General features: G+C 39.3%; 1 protein-coding gene across 2 annotated transcripts in view; it reads left to right on the top strand.

Moving 5' to 3' along the window:
* LOC106929927 (transcription factor COE1) overlaps positions 1-22,076 on the top strand; it is a 99,250-nt gene that overhangs the window by 14,271 nt on the left and 62,903 nt on the right. For both annotated transcript variants that reach the window (XM_088012742.1, XM_088012743.1), the window contains exon 6: positions 5,217-5,285. In XM_088012742.1, coding sequence (XP_087868868.1) covers positions 5,217-5,285 — 69 coding nt within the window. The remainder of the gene's footprint in view (positions 1-5,216; positions 5,286-22,076) is intronic.

Below are 22,076 nucleotides of genomic sequence, written 5' to 3'. Positions count from 1 at the left end.
GCTCCTCATTACTTCTGCAACACACTGTTAATCTGAGGAAATTCTCACCACTCATATTTTGTACCTGTATTCTTCTGTGGCCCTCATTACCGGCCCGACTCCACCCCTTGTACAGACACACAAATACACACACACTCTCTCTCCAAGATGCATAAAGATTTATGTTAAAGAACAAGAGTTTGGGCTTGCATGGTCGTTGCTTTAATTATAGTTTAAGATAAATTTCTGCAGAAGTAGGTTGAGAGGAAAGAGGTCTATTTATAGAGGCATTTTACCATCCTATCCTATACAAAAAGAAGTGTGTGTGTGTGGAAACACAAGTGTTTTGTTGGTGTGTACGTGCCTTTATGATGCCTGGTTAATTAGGACACAGAGAAACTCATTAGTCAATCTGAACCCTTCTGTTGCTTCATGGCTAACAAATGGGCCTCCTTCCACAACCTGACTATAAAATATAAGCAGGAACTCTCTCTCTCTCTCTCTCTCTCTCTCTCACTCTCTCTCTTTCTCTCTTGCTCGCAAACACACACACATAAAGACACAAAAGAAGCATGCATATGCACGCACAGGCCTGCACACCGCAGTTATAAAAATTCAAATTTATCCCATGAATTAAGTTGTTCCTGTTCCCTGACCTTGTCACTGAGCAATTTTTAACTATAACAATATAAATTGGGGTTCATCTATATGCGCAAGCAGGGACTTTAGCAGTGAAATCAGGCACACTAATATTTTATTCTATAGATCACTGAATATGTGTTGACCTGCGAAGCTGCAAAGCCTAATTAAAGGCACCCATTGAAATTCAAAAGTTATTCGCAAACATTTAAAAAACAATAGATTTGGCAACGTGTTATTGTTGTTAAGCATGTCTGGAATAAATTGTGGACGTGAATTTTTAGTGTGCAAAATACTACTCTACTATGCCCTACTATAGTTCTTTAATATTCTAAAAGATACTTTTTTCACTAAAAATACAATGATGATAAAAACACAGCAGGAGAGTAAAATATAAATACCTTCTGCAGAATTATATTAAATCCAAAGGTTTTAAAAAGTCTTCTGAATAAACTTAATTCTGCTTTTTGTGTATTTGGGTTGATGACATCATAAGAGGGTCAAGAACTGAGCTGGCACTGGTAAACATTATACAAATTAGAGAGCAGATTTCAACATACATTCTCAGGCATTTAAATGCATTTGAGTTACATACTTGGGTTAGAATTTATTGTGATGACCTGCATGGTCACTGCTGCACTGAACCAAACGGTGATGATTAACATGTTTTTCAGAACCGAAACTGGTCCAGATCTGTTCATACTCCTGTCTGTCTAATTGGTTTCTGCTCATATTCGCTGCATCAGTAAATGTGGTTGGAGTCCTTGTTTTAGTTTTGCCAAATCTTCCTAAAATCCATGCAGTGCTCTTAATCCAGCTCAAATATTTTTACTGTAGCCATACAAAATATGGGCCAACACCATTAAAAAAAGATATTTAATGTAAAATAAAATGCGAATAAAGAAAAGCAAACAAAAATTACAGTTGTACATACTCAAAATAACTCAGATTGGTTGGACTACGGCTTTTGTGACGTCACCAGAGGCATTTGTGCATGAGGCCAGCAGGTGTAACTTTTTGCTCTGAAGGAGCAACAGTCCAGAAACTAAAACATTTACTCACTGTACATTCACTCCCGTCTTCAGTAACAACTGGGGTCAAAGTTATGGTTGTTGTCTCGACTTTTCTTGTGCTGATTCTGCAGCAGGAGCTCCACACAAGGCTGAATGTGCGCTCAGACAAAGAGCCTGGGGCGACCATTAATCAGTGTGGCTTTTTATCATGGGGCAGCTATTAGCCACATGCTCTCAGCCCAACCTGCCACGTCACAAAGGACCACATCACTGCTCTAAGATTTGGCACAGAACTGGAAATCTTTAAAAAAAAATTAACTAAAACAAAATGCTAAAAATCAAGAAAAACATGTGTCCTTGCTGCTACATAACATTTAAATGCCTGAGAATGTATGTTGAAATCTGCTCTCTAATTTGTATAATATTTACCAGTGCCAGCTCAGTTCTTGACCCTCTTATGATGTCATCAACCCAAATACACAAAAAGCAGAATTAAGTTTATTCAGAAGACTTTTTAAAACCTTTGGATTTAATATAATTCTGCAGAAGGTATTTATATTTTACTCTCCTGCTTTTTTTTAATCATCATTGTATTTTTAGTGAAAAAAGTATCTTTTAGAATATTAAAGAACTATAGTAGGGCATAGTAGAGTAGTATTTTGCACACCATAAATTCACGTCCACAATTTATTCCAGACATGCTTAACAACAATAACACGTTGCCAAATGAGTCACAATATGAAAAGTTGGAGCCAAAAGAGACTTAAAGGAAATGGTAAAACACTGTCAAAATGCTTTAAGGACTGGGTATCAGTTGCTATGAGATTCTTACAGTGAAATAATGTTGGTTAAAAATAAGACAGTAATTTAATATGCAGTATTTACACAAGTATTAAAGAAAATATATCGTATGATCAACTACTTTTGATTAGAACAGAAGAACAACAATTATTACTGCTGTTAAAGTGAGTCAATATGATTATTGCAGAAAATATAATGTTATCTCTAACACATTTGCGTTGATTTTCACTTTGACTTTAACTAGAAATAGGCAATGATTATTGGTTAATAATCTCAGCTTGTCCTGTGTAGTGTGAAACAGAACTACTTTAATAAGTGTGATTGGTGATGCTCTTTAGGTTTCCACACCATCATGCTTGTGTTTTTTGTGAAGAAATATTTTTAAAACAAAAAATTAGTGAAAAGTGGAACAATCTGCTGCTAAGCCAGCTGGTTACCCCAACTCTTTCTCTACCATTTGTTAGAGATTTCAGACGATAGGAATGGTATAATCTACATTTTTTGCGGTTTTGAATCTGTACATGTTTAAAACCTTGGTGAACCTTGATTGATGAGAAGACGATGTCTTTTTTAGGCTTGGTGTTTTAAAAATATTGTTTTTTTTTTCCTCTAGCTATTTTTTATTCCAGTCTTTTCTACTCAGCAGAACTTGAAGTTAGGTTTCAAAATATATCAAGATTAGAACTGAAGTAAGAGTTACATCCAAATAGAAATAAAATGAATTCAATAGAAATGCATAGAAGAGGGTAGAAAATGATTCTATCCCTTAATCTTCACCACTTCATCCACCTTCACCAGTTCACTCCTATTCTTTCTTCCTCCTTCCCTCTTTGGTCTCTTCATCTCCCCCGTTTTTCCACTTCCTTATCTCTCTGCTTTCCTTCATCTCCAACCCTCACCGACGAGACGCCATTCCCCAAAAGTTTCCGTGCAGTGACCCAGTTCATGGCACGGTGGAAAGTGAATGGCGGGGGAGAGCTGAAAGAGCGGCAGATAGTGGAGACAATAAGGAAGGTGTAACATGTCAGTCCCTTTTTTCCACCTCTGCCATCTGTGACAGTGGGAAACCTGAGACATCTCCCCTTCCTCTTCTTCCCACCCAAACCCTTCGTCTCCCCTCCTCTTCTATGCCTCCCACGCCTACTCTTTCACTCTTTATTGCTGATTCCCCCATGGCTTTATTCTCCTCCCTCTGACTTCCACCTTTATTCATAATTAATACAGGCAAAGAAAACCGCTTTGACACTCTTGTAGTACACATGTGTGAGTTTCTGTGAGCTTGCCAGGTTTTTTTTGCTCATGTTTCCCTCCTACACCTTATATGAGCTTCTGTGTCCTCCACCTTCCACCTCACGTGGTCGTAAGGGCCGTGTCCTGCTGATGAACAAAGCACTATCTCCTTTGTTACTGTGCTTTTTAGAAACACTTTTTTTGTGAAGTTTTGTTTCAAAAATGCATACTGTATTTACTAGTTGTGTTTTTACAGCCAGAGTTCATTTGTGAGTATTAGAAACACATAATGTTGAACAGCTTCTCTAATCAGGCTCTCTTGGCAGGAGGGGCAAAACCTCTTTTTGTATCTTAGAAACAAGTATATCTATCTTCAACAAGTACTGTAGATACCTTTGGATATTTTATTACTTTAAATCCCTTTTCTTATGCCTCTAAAAACATGTCTGTAGACTTTACATGACCTCTGAAGATGACCTGAGCCATCAGGCAGCCAGGCAGGAGGAGTATTTCCTTTACATCCTACAAGCTGTCACAGGGATCAAGAGATCTAAGCTTCTCTTCCTTTACATCCCATAAATCCTGTAAGGGATTGATCTGGAGACTTTAAAGGCCAAGTCAGCACCCTGAAACTTCTTTACCTAAGTTTATACAGCCATGTATTTTGCAGTTTGCAGGGAGCATTGTTTTTCAGATGTCATTCTTCTCAGGTAGCACAGAGGCTACAGTCCAAAGCTTGTAGCAGCTGCATTTATTTACAGATGACAAGTGGTTGATTGAAAGTCACAGATTAAGCGAATCTGAATGTGCTTTGCCTAATAGATGCTGGAATACTCAAATTAAACCCAAAAGGTCTCCAGCTTAGGGTGGATAATCTAATTTATGATGCATTGCAAAAGTATTCAGACTCCTTGAACTTTTGCACATTTTGCCATGACACAACACAGTCGCTGTCCCACTGTAACCTGAACCTCTGCCCCAGTCTTTTGTAACCTCTAACTGGTTTCTTCTGGTATTCTCCTGTATTCAGCTCCATTCATTTTCACATCCACTCTGACCAGCTTCCCTGAAGGAAAGCGTCCCACATGATTCTGCAACTGCCATGTTTACTCAATTTTAGTGGGATAAATGTTATATTCAACTGTTACCCTCAACAAGTACATTGTTAAATTACAAATGAATTTATGTATCAGTCTTTCATTTATGAGTTGTGATTATAAGCTGGCTACATCCTCTGAAATCTGGTGTAATTCTGTGAGATGAAACCATGCATGCTCTTTCTGTGTCATAGAAGCCTATTTTTAAATTGAGCTCTCAGCGATGATCTCCCTGACAGACTTTCGGTAAAACTTCTGTTGGCCTGTTTTCGGGCTGACTTGATCAAATGTGAATTTGGTAATAACCTCTCTATTGCTGCTGTCAGAGTGCATTATGTGTAGGAACTCTCCAATTTAAACTTCTAATAGGAAACTTTCATATAATGCAGCGAATGTTCTGTGCGTCAAGCTCACTTTGCCCGGTGTCTTCTTCTTTAACTCTTGTCTCTTTTCTCAGTCGGTGCTGTGACAAGAAGAGCTGCGGAAATCGTAATGAGACGCCCTCAGACCCTGTTATCATCGACAGGTACTGACTTTCTCTTTGCTCCGTTGTTCTCAGCCTGTGTCTATTTCTCTCTCTCTACCTCTCCCACCTACACACACACACACACACACACACACACACACACACACACACAGACACAGAGACCAGACACATACTGGCACACTGCTCTGACCTGTTTGAATGGCAGCGTGGGACAGGATGTTTGTGTTTTTTAGACAATCTGCTGTCGCTACTGAAATAGATGCTCCTCAGACTGAATCAGTGCCTTCTGATGTGAAGCGGAGTGAAACATTTGAGACACAAGCTTTGCATTTAACAGCAGGAATGATGAGCACTGGTGTTAGCAGCAACCCATAAAAGAGAACCTTACACACACCCACACACGCGCACACCTACACACGCACACACACACACACACACACACACACACACACACACACACACACACACACACACTTTTTTTTAACTGAGCGTACTTGTGCGAGTGAGATTCAGGAAAGATGTGGATCTGCAAGGACATAAATGCACAACAGCCGATGTGTTGCTGCCTAATATCTGGAACTAAAGTGCACCTTTAGATATAAGCAGGTGTGTTTTTGGCTATCTGATGCAAAAATATACAATTTTCTGTCAAAGAGGAGGAATGAAGTTATCCATCCCTCAGCACCCGCCCACATCTCTTCCAATCACTCCTGCAGGAGCACAAAAAATGGGTCACAAACAAAGAAAAAAGTGACTGAGAAAAGCTGAAATGAGATCCAACATTATTTTATTCAGATTTTTTTCTTGTCTTGGTTGTTGTTTTAACCCTGCATGAGCACATACACACACACACACACGCACACGCACACGCACACACACACACACACACACACACACACAGAGGGAGAGGAGTGACATGTTCTCATCAGTGTCACTTTTCTGTATGTGATGAGACATAAATGTGCAGCATTTTGACTTCATGCATGTTTGTCTGGAAAATGAGTGCATGTTTTTTTTGGCAGTGTGACCAAATGTAGATGATTTGGGGAAAATACTTGCCATTCTTTCAGTGTAGAGCATATACAAGTGACACCACTGACTGGATGTTATTGCATCCAAAGTTGATTCTTCAGCACTTCTTGAGTGCTTCAACTTATAGCTGTCAGTCAAGCTGGTAAGTTGAGGTTCAGGGAATATAAAGTCTCCATCACTTCTACTTTTTTCAGTTTTTCACAGCTTTACTTCTATTGCAACTTCATATTTACATGATTCTCGTGTATCCTTTAAGAGGCTGTTGAATTTTAAATGCAGGAAAATCAATGTGAATTCAACCAGTTGCATCATAAAAGATTAAAAAATAAATAGATATTTCATGCTAATTTGTTCTGAACTTTCAATGCTTTATAAAGTCTACAAGTTCCCCCAAGTGATCAAATTAATATTTGTTAAACTAATCAAGCGTTCAGTATGCAGAGGTGAGTGGATCTTCCACAGTGCAGATAGAGCATCTGCATGGTGTGTTGTAGCATATAAGATTGGGTAACTTTATTATCAGGTTATTGCTATGAGGTTTTGATAGTTTTTCCATATGTGTGCTGTAAATGACGAAGCAGCACTGCTCTTGATGAAACAGTTTTTGACATGAAAGCCTCATTTAGCTGGTGATCTAATAAAATATCCTTTAAAAAGAGATGTTTGCAGATGTAATTATGATGTGCTTCTTTTTCTTTCACTAAAAACCACTTATCTTCATGCAACATTAAAAAGTAATGTAGATACGGAAAAATGTGACTGAGTTATAAGGATTGTTTCATTTGTGTTGTATTCTTTTTGTTGTTGTTGTTGGTAACATCAACATAAAATGTAGGACTTAACTGCATCACAACTCATAAAAGGTACAGTCAAAGTAAATTTGACTTCACGGAGATTTAAAGAATATAAATGTGTGTATTGCCTCAGTTTGCATGTTTGTGCAGAACATTGTCCTAACTTTAAACTGCAGCCCTGATTTTGTTTTGTTTCTGTCAGCTCTCTCAGACTTCTCATCTCACCTCCCATTATATATTTGCCTGGAAGGTGTGGAAGTTAACGTCTAGATCTGTGTGTGTGGGTAGAATAGCTGATACATTAGACACAACTTGACAAAATAATGATACACAACCCATTATGTGTGAGGAACTGGACCGTTTGGAGCAGCGGTGTTTGTGGGACTGCTGGTGTGTGTGTCATTTGACATGGCTGAAAGAGAGAAGCAGCAAAGTGAATTCTAAGAGATTTCAGGGAACTTGGTCAGGAAGGAATGTCAAGGTTACTGTGGATACCGTGGGATACTTCCTGTCAGCCCCTCTCCCCCTCGCAGCATCTTGGTGCAACATCTGGAACTACGCTGACAAAAACACGAGGAAAGAAGGACAGAATAAAATCTTTAAGTGAGTCACCGATTATAAACTTACATCGGAATTTAACTTTTTCAAGCTTGAATAGACCAATGAATATTTTCCTTTCTTCCTATAGTAATGAGACAGTAGTAATGAAGTTTTTTCCCCTAAAAACTAAATAGAAATACACAAAAGTTACGGTAACCAGTAAAAGTGTTACCACCAGGCATATGTTGTGCAGTTTAAGGGGGAAAAACAACTTAGTTAGAATAATAAGTCTGCACAAACCCTCCAGGTTAACTAAACTTCCCCTAAATCACTGAAAATTTCAAACAAATAAGCAACAAAATATCATTTTCACCTTCATACTCACGGGTTTCTGAGTAAACAAACTTGACATGTGTTAAGGCCGGATGGTAAACAGTGGCTCGTTAGCGGTGGGAAGGAACATAAAACATAAACCGAGCCGTTGAGAGAAAGCGTCCATGCTTCTAAATGAGATCAGAAGAATTAGGAAAAAAAGTTCTGAGAAGATTTTTTGCTGATGCTTTTATCTGTCTAAATCTCAACAACTTAACCACTTTACGAACAACCAGACCATTTCAAACCAAATCAATTCACTTTATACAGTTCTTTAAACCAAATAAGATTTTTTATTCAAATACCTTAGCCATAATCATGCATTTATGCACATCAAATGTCAAATTATTTTTTCATGTTTTGAACCTGAAGCTAACATTAGCTCTGCTTTCTGTGTTTGCAGCAACATGCATTTCCATTAAGGTAATACTTAATGTTGTTGGCAAACAAAATTTAGGGTTATTATTGTAATTTATTGGTGTGTGCATCAGTGCTGCTGGTGTCTCAGAAAGTAGGGAACATAGAAAAGTACAATTAAATAAGATTTTCTATTTACTTAATTCTATTTTTCATAATTAATCAAATGAAATTAATACCTTAAAGGAGTAGCTGACAAAGCTGGGATTATAAATATGCAAGTCAGGGTCTAAATAGCAAAAATGATGATGAGAAAATGTATTTCAGAAATGTTGTTAATAATAACAGAAACAGGACTTTTTGGCTGATACACATTGTGTAAATCTGTGATTTTGTTGTTAGTGTCCCACCTTTTATCTGACTTGGTCAAAAATACTTGTATGCTAAATCAAGAGTTGGGGTCATGAGAATCTTATATTTTTATTTTGTTGATGAGAAAGTAGAAAGTTTGGGAACCACTGCCATTAAGTGAAAGAGATTAAAAGTTTAAACAAACGTTTAAACAAGGATTGATTTTTCTGAAATGCACAGAGGGCGAGAGCATGGGAGGTAAAATGTCTCCAAAGCTGTTAGAAAAGATCGATATGGAGAAGCTTTTTGAGGTTAGCAGGTCATCACAACAACATTTTACATATTTACTAAGAGTATTGTTTAAATCTTTAGTAGAGGTGTCAGTAATTTAGGGAGATGTTGTATCTGCATTGAGTTCATGTAAACCCAGGGAGAAGCAGATAAAATGCTTTCAGTTTATTTTTAAGTGGAACTCATGGATTTTAAATCACCAATACGTAACAGGAAATACGTGTAATTAAAGAAGAGAAATGATGAACAGATTGTTTGACATTTAACAAAAAAGTGCTGCGTTTGTTCATCATGCTTCTGCCTTTAACTGGGGATGAACAGGAAGCAAACTGGGAAAACCAAGTGACTGGCAGCTCAATGCTTGGTGCCAGTGAGCATGTCTGAGTGACAAGTAGCCCATCACTCCATGCATAGGTGTGTGTGTGTGTGTGTGTGTGTGTGTGTGTGTGTGTGTGTGTGTGTGTGTGTGTGTGTGCGTGTGTGTGTGTGTGTGAAAGAGTGTGTATGGCCCTGTAAATCCCTGTTGTGGGACAGCGAGTGTCTCACTGTGTCTCAGGGTTAATATAGGGTTAACGACATGCAACGATATCCTATCATACGCCTGCTTGACTCCTAAAGAGCCACATTCACTCTGAGCTCCTCTCTGAGTGTGTGTGTGTGTGTGTGTGGGGCTTCCTTTCAGCTGTTTTCTCGCGTCTTTTACCGTCTCCTCCGACAGCATCCTCATCAGCTCTCGCTCCTTTCTTCTCCAACACGTCTGTTTCCCTCTGCTGCATGTGTCATTTTCCCCTCCTCACTCCTGGCCTTCCTCCAACTCATTCACAGCATCCTTCGTCTTCACTCCCCTCCTTATTCTCCCTCTCTGACTGTTTTGGTCTCGCCGTGGCCCTCGGGGGTTACCTACCTCACTGCTCAGCTTGCTGCATGTTTAGACACCCACAATTGGCTTAATAAGCCCAGGCTGTGTGTGTCAGAGAGTGTGTGTGTGTAGTCTGGGTTATAGTCTCAGGCAGTGTGTTCAGGGCTTAGATCAGTGTCAGGACTTAAGGAAGGCAGTTTGTGGGTGTCTGTTTTGTGAGCCAGAGTGTGTTGTCTCGGGTTGTAAAGGGGCCCGCATAAGCCTGAGGGTTTAAGGGGGTTCCCCATGTGTCTGCGTGTGTGTGCGTGTGTGTGTGCAATCTGCAGGGTTAAGAGGGGTCACAGCTTGAGGTGGAGATGATGGGAAAGAGGAAAGGATGGAGGAACGGTAGAACGAGGAGGTGATGGTGATGAGGCAGCATTTACAGGGAAAAGAGGAGGAGGAGGAGGGGGAGGCTCATAGAAGCAGACACAGGAGAGAAGAAGAGGAGGAGGAGCAGATCAAGATTTGTTTCAGGGGATAAGAGCCTCCGTCTGGGGAGCCCTGTCAATCAAAGAGCAGGGGGTAGGGGAGGTGGGGGTGCTGTCAATCAACTGGAGGAGGAGGGTGAGAGGTGGGGTAAGTGGGGGAGGAGGGGAGGTGAGCAGACAGAGGGAGCGAATGGGATCTTCTAAACGATCTCTTCATCTTTTCTTCCTTTGTCTTCCTCACTACCTCTTTTCTGGCTTGTCCCAGTTACTAAAATATCTCTGCCAGCCTGGTACGTCACTGTTACTGTTCGCTCTACTGTCACTGTCTGACACACACACACACACACGCATGCGCGCACACGCACGTACACCCCCGCACACACACACACACACACACACACACACACACACACACACACACACACACACACACACACACACACACACACACACACACACACACACATGCACACACACACGTGTCTAAAATAGAACGTGAGATAATTTTCCTCCTTTCTTGACCTGTTCTCATTGCTCCTTTACTGTGTTGCCCTCTTTTCTATCACACCTTCCACCCTCCTAAATATAGATTTGCTTTGCTTCACTTTATTACCACAGTTCTTTGATTTTATGTGTTATACTGTATGAAACAGAGCAAATAATTTGCAATTTAACAAGCCTACTTGCTAAAACATGTCAAATAAAACTGATTCTCTGAGAAATTGATTTGCACATTTTTTTAAATCAAACCAGTGAGGTGGAAAAGGCTCAAACTTTGTTACCCCTGAATTACAATCCAGCACAATTTGTGCTGAAGTCACCTCTTGAATAAGTAGGTTTGTGTAACGTATTGATCCAGCTATAAAGGTTCAGGTGACTATTTAAAGACCAGAACCCAGGAAACTGGTCAGGAATAATGTTGAGGAGAAGTTGGTGTTGTTTCAAAGCTTTGAACATTCAATCAGTCATTTTTCTATTTTATTTGTGAAAAAATTTGATAAATATGTCACTTTCTAGGCAACAGGAAAGTTGCTGGTTTGAACATCCATCATCTTCTTTCCATGCGTTCTTTCTGGGAAAACCTCATTATAAAAAAGCATCAACGTTGCTGCTCTCTGTGAATTGTCCTTAGGTATGATTGTTGTTGTTGAGTTTGGTGCACATTTTCTGTCAAAAGTTTTTTTTTTTTTTTTTCTTTTGCCTAAATTGTCTTTTGGTGAATCATGACTTAGGCCATTATTAGGAACGCCTCTTTAGGAAGGAGACGTTTTGAAAATGGTTGTATGTATTTATCTCTCTCCTTCCCACATCCTGATTGTGTAGCTCCTTTACATACAACGCAATGATTTTTTTGTTGTTAGTTACTTTGCAAAATTAAGTACACTGATATAGAAATTAGAATTTAGCTTCATATCATTTAAATACTATATATAAGGAATGATAAACTTTGACCTATTTCAATTATGGGACTTTTTTTCTTCCAACATTTTAGAAACTTTGGATTCAAGTTATTCCCAGTGAATTATGCCTGCACTTCCTTTCTCACTTGCTTTCTAATGTTTCAGGACCACTTCCTGTGTTGAAGGTCAGTGTTTGCTTAAAGATGAGGCCCGCTGGGAATTATTCATACCAGGGCTATAATGGCAGCGTTCATCTTGGCCACAGTTTGTGTGTGTTGGTGTGTGTGACTGTGTGGCAATGTGAGATGGAGAAGAGAAAGAAAGGGATGTTTTATTCATTTCTCTCATTTAGCTTCTTCATACGCACCTGTCCCAGCAGTTAAAGGCTCAACATTCAGTTCACCAGCTGATTTACTCTAACTGCCTGTTTTAATGAACACACACACTTTTACAGAGCTGCAGAACGGTATGACTTTCTGGTTTTCCTCCTCTGGGTGTCTGTGGTTTTGCTTTTCCTATAAATTTGTTGCCTTTGTTTCTTTTTAAGATGTGCATTTCATTTTTTCACATTTTTATTCTGTCAGCAAATATGTAGTGGCCAGGGTTGTAATCTGATGTTCAATGATAGAAATGTTTACTATTAGCAGTTATTGATAGAAAAGATCACTGAGCTGAAAATAGCAAGTCTTTATATATTACATATGTCTCTGTACAATGAGACAGGAAATCTGTTAAAAAACACCCACAGGGGTTGAATGAAGAAGGTCCAAACAGATGTACAATGTTGGCCCTGCTGCCGCCTCTCCCACACAAACACAGACATAGCCTTTTCCTTTTTCTGTTCTCCTTGTTTCCCCGTTATACCCCTCTCATCCTCTCCTTCCTCTGTTTCCTCCTCCTGTGTGCTAAGGCACACACCCCAAAACACACACACACACACACACCCACACACACACACACACACACACACACACACACACACGCACACACACACACACACACACACACACACACACACACACACACACACACCCTTTGGCCGGGATCATGTTACCCTAATAGCTACAAAACACTAACTGACAGCCTCACATTTTCCCATATGTCTGCTGAATCTGTAGCAATACCACCGTTATTTTAGAGCATTGCATGTTAAAAACTGCAGTTGGACATGAGGTGTGAGGCACATTTAACCATTTAACTGTTCATAGTGAAGATTTGTTCATGTTCATGCAGAACATACTGTCCCGCATCAGAACGTGAAAAGACAGCAGCCTTTAGCAAAAGTGGGGAGTCCACCCACTTTGTTTTGGTATCTTTTATTAAAGTTGCACAATGGAATGAGCTCTGTACATCTGTACATAAACATTCTGCTTGTGTCCACCTATAAAGCAACATTGTATTTGTGTGGTATGCTGCTGAACCACAGCACTGAATGTTTTGCTTCTAACATGAAAAGATGTGAAAAGCACATTTTTGTTGCATCAATATCTAGTGACTGTCGGGGTTTTTTATTTTTTATCTCTGCTTAAGTCCTTTCAGCCAGTAATTCATTCCTACAACTTCATTTAAATAAAGAATTTATATTGCTTCATTTATGCATTTTTAGCTAAAGTATAATTTGTTATAGTGACATGTCAAAAGAACAATAATGTAATGTAAGTAATGTAGAATAAGGAAGTAATAAAGAAGTATTGTAGTAAAATATAATAGTTAATAAAATACAATTGGAAAGAAGCAGCTATGTGTGTAAATGCAGCATCTGATGCAATAGAGTTTTACAAAGACACTTTATTCATCATTTAGCTTGCTAATATTTCTTATATGTGCAAAACGCCAACGAGAGTCTCACCGCCAATAAAGCCTTGGACTTCTCTCTATCTATCAAGAAGACAGGAATCGCTGTTCTACACTCTGGGTGAGATGGCCTTTAGTTCACTGCTACATCAACTTTGTCACTAACTACCTAAGGATATTTAAGGTTATGATCACATTGATTTAAAATATGTAGTTTATTTTATGTTTGAAATACTAAGCAAGTAAATTTTTAAACAGACTGCAAATGTCTCAGACTTTTATACACATCTGCAAGCATCTTCTTGACTTTCTCCTTTATTTATATGGCTATAAAGAGAAACCTGATACTCATTTAAAGACCATTCTTCCAAAATTCAGGCTGAACTAAAAATTGCTGAGGAGCTGGATGATGGGCGACACCGGCATCAGTGAAATAAGACACATCGCTGTGGCTTCTTATCAAATGTTTCTGGCTTACTGCTATGAAATTTCATCCAGGTAATACTAGGGGGAAAAAACAACAACTTAGGATTGATGATATCTGTTTTAGTCTGACAGAAACAAAATATCAAACTTTCAGTATTTTGGTCAGATTACAATCACAATGTCTTTGTGTTTCCTGGGGATTTTATATGGTAAACCAACACAAAGTTATGTATAAATGTTTGTAGAAGGAAAATTACATGACAACCATGATACCTCTAAATAAAACCAACCGTCACCAGAAGTCACCTAATCAATAAACTTGGTTCACTGGTTTATTAATGAGAGAAGCTGCCAGGTGACCCATTGTAACTCAGAAGAAGTTGTAAAAATTCACCACTCAGCTGGGAGACAAACTCTAACCAGAACCTCAGGAGACTCGTAGGTGTAATTTAAGTAAAAATAACACAAAAGATTCACTCAGATACCAATGCAATGTTGTGTAATACTCCTGCTTTAAAGTATTACACAACTTTCTGTTAATCTTTTATGTAAAATCTAAATAAAATTGCATTTTCTGATTGAAAAGTAAAGAAAGTTGAAAAGGTTCATGTATACCTTTTGTACACTACGACAGATTAAAAGGCTAAGATTGTTTATATGTTGTTAGCTAAGCTACTTAGTGAGTGATTTCAGTGATTAATCACAACTACAGATAAACTAGGTCACAGAGTGAATATGTAATCAGTTGTTAAACTTAGTGAAAGAAGCATTTGGCACATGCATGTGTTCATTAATTTGATGGATAGATAACCTCCTGGTGTGGATTAGGGCTGCAGTCAGTCCAGGAGCCAGTACAGATATCCGTCCTACAATACTCTCTTTACTCGACAGCCATTACACCCTCACGCTTAAACACACTTACATACACTACAGTAGCACAGAGGCTCATTCATGATAGGTGGTTGCCGATGGTGTGTGTGAATATCTTAAGCGCTGTCATTAAAAGGCAAACAGATTTGGCCTACCTGGAAAAACTCCGCACACACACACACACACACACACACACACACACACGCAAACACACACGCAAACACATACACACGCACCTCGACAGACACGCCAAGGAGAGCGTGAGAGGGAATTTTTCCCCATACCACAAAGTGAGCTGGTGGTTGAGGAGGCCGAGCGAGAGTGTGTTTACTTACTGTACGAAAGTTTGTGCAACTGTAAAGAGGAATTTGTTGCGGAGTGGAGAGGAGAGCGATGGAGCGGAGAGGGGCGGGGAGCGGAGTGAAAATGTGCCAGCCATGCATCATTTCATTATTAATAGCCATGTCGGAATAAAAATGCTAACCTTGTCTGTTCCAACGGACTGAGTCTGCAACTGCTACGCTCTCCCCAGTGTGTGTGTGTGTGTGGGTGTGTGTGTGTGTGTGCGTGTGTGCGTGTGTGTGTGTGTGGTGGTGGGGGGCATTAGTCCGCAGCAGGGTCTCATTTCCCTTTGTTAGAGCTGGTAGGGTGAGCTGGTGAAGTCATTGCAACCTACACAGGTAAAAATATCTGTGTGTGTGTGTGTGTGTGTGTGTGTGTGTGTGTGTGTGTGTGCGTGTGTGTGTTGTGGCAGTGTTTCCTCTGTGGAGCGCACCAGGAAGAAAGCACCAGCGTCCTACAGAGAGGGGCATTGTTATAGACCTCCGAACACACACAACTGCATCACCCCTCCCAGAACGAGCAGCCTGATCTGCACACTGTCTGTGTCGCCACAGCAACATGTAGCACACGCCCAAACAACAACAAACAATTTGGGGGGAAAAAAGAGAAAAGAAATCAAAAGCTCTCACTGCTCACTTATGTGGTGCTTTGAAAAAGTATTTTTGATGGCTTTTTTTTTGTCACATTTAAATATTTCAGATCACTAAAATACTAGAAATAGGTAACAGGAACAAACATAAAATTGTTTTGAGATGAAGATTTAATTTGTGAAAATAAATTGCACTCTTTGTTAGCTAGTGAACTAATTAGGAATAACCACATTTTTTGGGAGTTCAATTTTACCCACGTTTGATTGTTTTCAAACTTGTGGATTCAAGAATTTGCTTAACAATGAAACCTAACAACATATAGGCTAAAAAAGTATATAAATAGGAAAGTCATTGAGATCTATTTACCTGGAAGTAGAAAAGTTATTTTGAGGTCTTCGGGACGTCAGTGACTCACACTGAAACCAAAATCCACAAGCGCAAAAACAGTGGAGAACCTTCACAGAAGAGGCTGGGTGACAAACATTATTCCAAAAGCACAACAGGAATTCATCCAGGAAGTCAGAAAATAATCTAAAATCACATTTAGAGCACTGCAGGATTTCATTGTTTAAAAATTAGAAAAAGAAGAAATACGACAGTTGCAAGGCTGAAATCACCTCAGACTAAAATAAACACAAAGGACCATTTCACTTTTACCTAAAGACATTTTAAGATTAACAAGAAAATATACTGTGGAAGTCTTTGTTTTCATTCATAAACAAAAAACTAGCACAGCATTTTAAAACACCTGTCATACTAACAGCCAGTCATGGTGGTAGTAGTGTGATGGGCTGGGCTGATGTAGGAACCGGACAACTCCATTAATTCTCTCCAACGGAAAATCCTCTCCGGTCATCATTTTGTGACCCTAGGCTCAATCACACTACGGTTCTACAGGATGTCAATAATCCAAGCGCAACAGGAAGTATATCTCAGAATGGCTGAAAAGCCCATTGAAATGCTGTGTCATGGCTGTAAAAAGCCAATCCATGCTTGAAAACCCTTCAACATGGCTGAATTAAAACAATTTGGCAAAGAAGAATGGGTCAAAATCTCTTCACAGCGATTTGACAGACTCATTGGCAGTTATTTAAAACACTGTCTGTTGCCACACAGGGTGGTACGACCATTAAATTGGATTAAAGAGGCCAATTAGTTTTTGTCCATCGGGGCAGATTGGGTTGAATAGCTTTATCACCTTAAGAAATTATCATTTGAAAACTGCCTTATGTTTTTACACAGCTGATTTTTGTCCGATATTACTTTAGTTTTTTTTTTTTTTTTTGATAATTTGAAAACTTTAATGTGACAAAGAAGCAAATATAGAAGAAACCCATAAGGGGGCACATTTTCACATCACTTTGTAACATGACATGCATTATGTACCCATGGATATGGTGTTTTGAATAAAAAATAATGGCTATCTGTGTGTATTTTTGTGATGTTGAACTATGTAACACACCCCAAGAGTTAGAGGCAGCAGAACGCAGTATGGTGGAACTGCGGAGGTGTAATCTGTCAGACAGGAAGCCAGCAGGGTCAGAGGTCACCAAGCACTAATCGATTAGCCGTCAGTTAGTGCGGCACCCGAGAGGAGAGCGCAGCTGTGGCCAGCTTTCTTACAACATGTATGTGTGTGTTTTAAGCTTAAGTGTTTATGGTTTTAAGCTCGTGTGTGTGCATGTGCGCGTGCATGTGTGTGTGTGTGTGACTCTGCTCATGTAACTCTGTGTGGGTGCATGTGTGTTTTCTCTGACGAAGGGTTCCTGCTGAATTTTTTTTTTTCTGCTTTTTGTTTTTGGTCTGACCCTTTGAGGTTAAATGCCTCTCTCCCCCTCTTCCTCTCATTCTCCATCTCTTCTTGTATCTTTCTCCGAGCTGAGAAAGCAAGCTAGAAACACTTGAACTTGGGTCACGCTGTGTAGGTGTTAGCCAGCTCAAGTGTCAGACTTGCAGCAGTCATCTGGGTGTCTGTTTAAAATAAAAGACAGTTTCAGAAAATCTGCATTTCTTCTCTTGGTGCCCTGTGTCTTTAGAATAAACACATTTGATCTTCTGTGGTTATTTATACACTCGCTTTTAGAGGAATCTGCCCAGAAATCCATATGGTGACAGCAACATCATCCAATTTCTTCTTGTGTCTTGAGAGAAAGATTTTCAGATAAGAAAGAAAAATATGTTTTTTGCCCTCATTGATTCTTTTGTGCACATCCAGTAGTTTTAATGCTTTAATCTGCCTTTTATAAGAGGATAAAAACCTTAACCTTGGAAATACCTAATATGTTTTAATCTTTCAGTCTCAACTTCATTGATAATAACATTAATTGGATAATTCAGGAATACAGCTTTCTATTCAACTAATGTTCAAAAATCTGTTACTACAGACATTCAATCAATTTGTCAGCCAATTAAACATTTTTTTATAATATCTTAAAAAGAGTAAAGCTGCAACCAAATATGACTTAAGTTTCTTCTCAAGTTTCTTCATTAGTAACTTAGATGAACATAAAAGAGAGAATAAGTAATTATTATTATTACTGATCTGTTTGTAAGCACTTCTTCAGGAAGTTTTCAGACTAGCTTTTAAATCACAGCTGTATCCACACACATTTCTTACTCTTTCAAATATTTATTTTTAGACTAGAGATGCACCAATAAAAACCTTTGGCACAGATTTCTTTTCCTTCACTGATTCTTTAATATAAGACACAATAAAATCATTGAAACAATTTCTATTCTAACCTTACTGATGTAAGAAGACTGCAATTTCTTTCATATCATAAGACAAAGAACCCTCACATTATGAGAGAGTGGTTGCTGTCAAAATTGGTGCCTGGTATTTGAATATAAACAGATTTATTACAGAACTGGTATTTTCAACTGTCATTAGCATCTTATGTCAGAAGCTAGCAGGGTTTTAATGGACAAAACATCAGTTTCCATGTGTATTTTCTTGAGGTCGTAAACTCCTACCTTAAATCTTATATTTCTAAAAGAATGACAAATGTTAAAAAATTTACATGTTTCATGTAATTCCCTTCAGCCTTGATGTCATCTACTGAAAGTTTTGCTCTTTTGCAATATAAACTGCTAACATATCTTTTAATGTCATGGAAAATTTAGTTTCCTTTCAAAATAAGCTTTAATTCCAACCCTTCATTGATAATAGAAGTAGACAAGTTTGAGTCTTCTTTACTCCGTGACAGATTACACACTGAAGAGGTTGGGTTTTTTTTATCAGAAAAAGATCAGAGTTTTGCAAACCTAACTGGATGATATCTGGTCTGGGGAGATTAAGTTGAAAATGATCTGATTAAGGTTAATAGACTCTTTTAGCACAATTGATTTTAACCAGATTGTGTCAAGACGTTTGCTTTTCTTTTGCAATATTGAAAAAATAAATTACAAAGATTGTCAAACATTTAAATGTTTCATTTACTGAACAAATCCAACCAGAAGCATATTATCGATATGAGCATATTGCAGAAACATTGTTTTGATGCTGTAAAAAGCAAACAGCTAGACAGTGCTGCTCTGTGTTTGAACCTTAATGAGATTTGTAGAACCAGAAATTTAAACTATATTAATCTGAGTTGCATTCTGCATCCAGATTGATAGATGAGTCTCCATCTCAGGTATTTGTGTCTCATCCTGTGTCTAATTACGAGACCCCCACAGTCAGCGAGTCTAGTGGGAGGCTGGGAGGTGAGACTGGGAGACATGAGAGGACTGGTGTTTGGAAGGTGACCACCTCATTATCAGACTCCATGTTATAATGATTTGTGGTTTATTGAGACTGTTTATCTGCGTGTGTGTTTGTGTGTGTGTGTGCGTTTGCTTGCAATACCTTGTGGGGACGATTTTCCTGACATATACTACGTTGTGGGGACCAATTGCTCCTTGTGGGGACCGGAGCCTGGTCCCCACAAGGGGAAAACCTGTTTTTGGGTCAGTGGTCAGATTTAGGGCTACGGTATGAATTGAGTTTTGGTCAGGGTTAGGGTTAGGTATGTGAGGGTTAGGAAAAGGGTAAAGGTAAGGTTTAGGCTGGAGAAATGGATGGAAGTCGATGGAAAGTCCCCACAAAGATAGCCACACAAACATGCGTGTGCATGTGTGTGTGTGTGTGTGTGTTTGTGTGTGTGTGTGTGTGTGTGCGTGTGCGTGTGTGTACGTGTGTGTGTGTGTGCGTGTGTGTGTGTGTGTGTGTGTGTGTGTTTTAGCATTTCATAGGCGTCTCTCCCTGTAGGCACAGCAGTTTTTGTTGTCTCCCTCCGGGGATTGCAGCTTATGACCTTTCACCTTCCTAACTACACCCAAATCCAAGTGCTTGAAATTCTTCAGACTGGAGACACATCTCACCTTCCCCCCACGTTGAAGCAGACTGATTTTCCTTCATGACTTGTGAGCGATTTTGGAGAAATTGCAGGTAGTAACTGCAGCTGAAAGCCAGATTTATGCCCATCTCTGACAATATGCTCATTTTCTGTGTGTGCGGAGCGGCTGTTAAGTGGTAACAGATAGCCTGAGCGTGCTGCGTGGTGATGCTGTCATTACCGTTGTGCTTCTCCGCTGATGTGCTGCGGCTGATGTCACACGCTCAATTGGCCCCGCAGACAGCCGCCATCACTCAGGCTGTTTACTACACTTTTACTACAGTTATCACTCACTCGTTTGTCGCTGCCGACACTGGAACCACGCGCTGAGATAACACACAAGCAGCCACACACACATGGACACAGCGGTGGCTGTCTGGGTGCTTTGTTTCTCCCATCAACACACGGAAACACTCATTTAGGCACGAGTGTGTGTTTTGAGGAGTTAGAGGAAGAGACGGGGGGTGAAGGAGGTGGCAAAACTAAACAACCGTGGCATTGTTTTTAGATTTGGGTTTACTTTATCACGTGTCGTTTTAGATCATGGGTGGCATTTGGAATTGTCTGCATAGTTTTGTGTATTTTGTTAACAAACATTCAGTTGAGATGCATGAACTGTTGAAAATAAAAAAAAGTGTTACACGAAGTAAAGGTTTCTTCTGTTTCTGTTTGTGTGTTTTAACGCTTCAGCTCATCAAGCAAATTTTGGTCAGAAAAAGAAAACGGGTAAAAACAAAATCAACTTTTAACTGATTATTTAATCGATTAAGGTATTAAAGTTGCCCAAATCAACACTCTCCGCCCTCTGGAGGAGTTTCAAGCATAAACATCCTGTTTAGGGTCTGACTGAGGGAGTCCCAAAACCCTAGAAATGTAACGCTTTCCAGACAAGTTGATGCCAGTCGTTTTGTTTCTCCTTTGTTGTTCAATTTCTTGATGTTACTTTTTGAGATTTTTAGCCAACTTCATGTTATCAGACAGGATCTTTTTAAGGGATTTCTTCACTGTGCAGATGAAGTGCAGCTAGTGAAACTGAATTTAACAAGACACTTGAGTGTGTTTTTCTTAATAAATAAGATTTTTGACCAATTTTAAAACTGTATTTTGTTTCCAGTCAGCTGCTGTTAAAACTAGTTCACAACCTGAAACTTTTAACTGTGACCAAAAGAAAAAAGAAATCTGTGAGCAAATAGTTTTCTTTTTTTACAGCAGTGCATAAAGTGTGTATTTGGACACACATGTTTGCTCTACCGGCGTGTGAGTGTCCATGTGAATGTGGGTAATGTGTCTTATTTTCAGATGATTAACTAACTCGCCTCCTCAGACTGCTCCTTCCAGCCCGACCCATGCCTGCCCATAAGGCTGGTTGTCAGCTGGGAACGCTTGATTTATGCTGCCTGAATATGTAACGAGAAGTTGTAAATTTGCCTATTCGAGGCTACATGCGCCGCCATTCTGTACCGTCATAATTTAGGCACCACCTTCATGTCTGAGATGCTAATTGGTTAAATTACCGGGTTAGTTCTGGAAATTTATGACTGACTAATGAGAAGAGTGCAGGAGGAAGAGCATCAGGGAAGGAATAACAGCGAGAAAAAGGTGGCGGATACCTGCAGAAAAGAGTTGACAAAGATGATCTGAGCAGGAGGAGAGGAGGAGTCAGATGGTACAGAGGTGGAGGGAAGTGGAAGTTTGAATCAGGGCTCTGATAGCAGGCGAGCTTCAAACTGTGAATTTGTCATAACAGAGGATTGATATAGGTGTCGGTATGCAGCTTTCTTTGCAATAATTCAAGTGAAATGCCCATGTAAAGTGACGTCTGTGCTAATCGGAGATGATTTGTAAGCCGAAAATTTCGTCATCATGGCTTCAACTATGAACTTTTGTAACTTTGTGTTTGTGGTGGATGCATCATTGTGCAAGTTCCAAAAATCATTTCAAGTATTTCTGCATTTAATTTGGGAAG

This window comes from Poecilia mexicana, unplaced genomic scaffold (assembly GCF_051168715.1).
Source record: "Poecilia mexicana isolate PSO_F unplaced genomic scaffold, ASM5116871v1 scaffold_14, whole genome shotgun sequence".
NCBI lineage: Eukaryota > Metazoa > Chordata > Actinopteri > Cyprinodontiformes > Poeciliidae > Poecilia > Poecilia mexicana.
This window is presented reverse-complemented; position numbering and strand designations above follow the sequence as displayed.